Here is a 2,500-nt window from a genome sequence, read left to right on the forward strand (position 1 = left end):
ATATGTGTACATATATAGAGAGAGATATATGTGTATATATATGTAATATATATATTTATATATATGTGTATATATATGTAATATATATATTTATATATATGCATATATTTATATATGTATACACATATATGCATATATTTACACACACACACACACACACGCACACGCACACGCACACGCACACGTACACGCACGCACACGCACACGCACACACATACACATACACACACGCACACTAACATACACCTATGTAGATAAATAAATAGTAAGGAGTAAATTCAATATATATATATATACACATATTTACACACACACACACACACAGACACACACACATACGTATGGTGTGTGTGTGTGTGTGTGTGTGTTTGTGTGTATGTGTGTGTGTGTGTGTGTGTGAACAGACATATGCATATGAAAAATGAATGTATAAATAGATGAATGCGTCATTATGCATTCACAACACATATGTACAAATATGTATATATAAATATATATAAAGTACAAACACACACACACACACATACACATACACACACGAGAGAGAGAGAGAGAGAGAGAGAGTGAGAGGGTGAGATTAAACAAAAAATATTCCAAACTTCACACCGTCTGGATTTGAAAATGTTTTCGATGAGCCCGCGGTCTCTTCGCCGTAACAGCTGTAGCGACCCCGCGACCTCTAACACTCGAGAGCAAAATTCAAACGTAAACATGTCCGGGCTGTAGGGAGCGCTCAGCATTGGTAGACTATTTGGGCCTAAATTTGGTGTTTTTTGATAGTTTCTGGTGAGTATTTTGTGCTCTTTTTGCTCGCGAGGTGTCGTTGGGTTGGTCTGTAGTGGGGGTTTGTTGGTCTAAATGAGGTATATGTGTGTGTAATTTCGAATTTTGTTTACGGAGTGTCATGACAGTTTGGTCAGAATCTTTTTTTTTTCGGTGAAGAATTTTCAGTTGTATTTTTAACATTTTTGATAAGCGTTCAATACTCTCGTCGTGTCGACAGCATAGAAATGTCAGCATTTAAATTATTGAGACAGTTGTTCCATTATTTAAATCTGCTGGACTTTAATTTTTAAAAGAGTTGTGCAAGATCTGTTTGTTTTTGTTTTGACATTGTTTTTTTGCAGGAACTTCATTGAACTAAAGATGTTTATTCTTTTCTGAAAGTTTGTACAGTTGTGCTATAGTTATTAAGCTATTATGTGTATAAGACTGTATATAGAAAATTAATATTTGTGATTCCTACTACATGTTTAGACAAATGAAGTATGTGCTAAGTAGTCATTGCAGTAAGCAATATTTATATGGTACATTTAGACAGTTTTAAGAAAGAAATATCTTTGTACATATGCAAATGTTATGTCCATTATTTAATTTGCAAGATTAATCTGAATTAGCACAGATTATTAATTTTGCCATGTTATTACTTTTGCCTTGAAGGTATCCAGGATGGAATATATCTCCTCGGAAAATTTACACAATGGTGGTGACGATGGAGGTGATGACCCGTTGAGTGGTAGGTGCACTGCAACCCCTCAGCGGCAAAGGCGCCCTCTACAACAGCTAAATTTTCCAGTTGTAGCATCTCCTAGGCCAAATGTAACTCCATACAAGTAAGAATACATATGAGTTTGTTTGCATGTTTTCATTTATGCTGGTGTATGTGAGTGTTTGTGTTGTTTGTTTCTTGATACACATCCATACAGGTTTCTGAGAATATCATGTAAATGTGTTTGTATATTTATGTACATGAATGTGAGTGATTGCCTTGTGCATGTTTCCTGGGTGTTCATGTATTGCAGTTAAATACACTTATATTATTATTCATCAGTGAACTCATACCAGAATTCCATTAAACTGATTTAATGAAATGGGGGTCTGGAGGATAACAAAAACTAATAGTATGTTCCTGTGTGGTAAGCAAGTGTAATCTTTTTTTTCAAAATGTACTTGTTTACTGTGTCTAGAAATTGATACCAAAATAATGTAAAAGATAACTAAGACTTTTTGATTGATGATGAATACATATAGTTACATTTAAACCTTATTTAATACTAGAGTTATGTTCTTGGAAGGAATCACATTTAAGAGGAACAATGTAATGCAAATCCTTATATGGATTTTGTTTAATTACCATAGGTCTTTGTATGATTTCTCTCATTCTCTCTCTCTCTCTCTCTCTCTCTCTCTCTCTCTCTCTCTCTCTCTCTCTCTCTCTCTCTCTCTCTCTCTCTCTCTCTCTCTCTCTCTCTCTCTCTCTCTCATTCTCTCTCTCTCTCATTCTCTCTCTCTCTCTCATTCTCTCTCTCTCTCATCTCTCTCTCTCTCTCTCTCTCTCTCTCTCTCTCTCTCTCTCTCTCTCTCTCTCTCTCTCTCTCTCTCTCTCTCTCTCTCTCTCTCTCTCTCTCTCTCTCTCTCTCTCTCTCTCTCTCTCTCTCTCTCTCTCTCTCTCTCTCTCTCTCTCTCTCTCTCTCTCTCTCTCTCTCTCTCTCTCTCTCTC

General features: G+C 36.1%; 1 protein-coding gene across 1 annotated transcript in view; it reads left to right on the forward strand.

Annotated features, from left to right (window-relative positions):
- Positions 1–656: 656 nt before the first annotated feature.
- LOC125032129 overlaps positions 657–2,500 on the forward strand; it is a 12,412-nt gene continuing 10,568 nt past the window's right edge. Inside the window, exons 1-2 of the mRNA XM_047623161.1 lie at positions 657–786; positions 1,441–1,613. Coding sequence (XP_047479117.1) covers positions 1,450–1,613 — 164 coding nt within the window. The 5' untranslated portion in view covers positions 657–786; positions 1,441–1,449. The remainder of the gene's footprint in view (positions 787–1,440; positions 1,614–2,500) is intronic.

The sequence above is a fragment of the Penaeus chinensis genome, chromosome 2, assembly GCF_019202785.1.
Source record: "Penaeus chinensis breed Huanghai No. 1 chromosome 2, ASM1920278v2, whole genome shotgun sequence".
In the NCBI taxonomy this organism is placed as follows: Eukaryota; Metazoa; Arthropoda; class Malacostraca; order Decapoda; family Penaeidae; genus Penaeus; species Penaeus chinensis.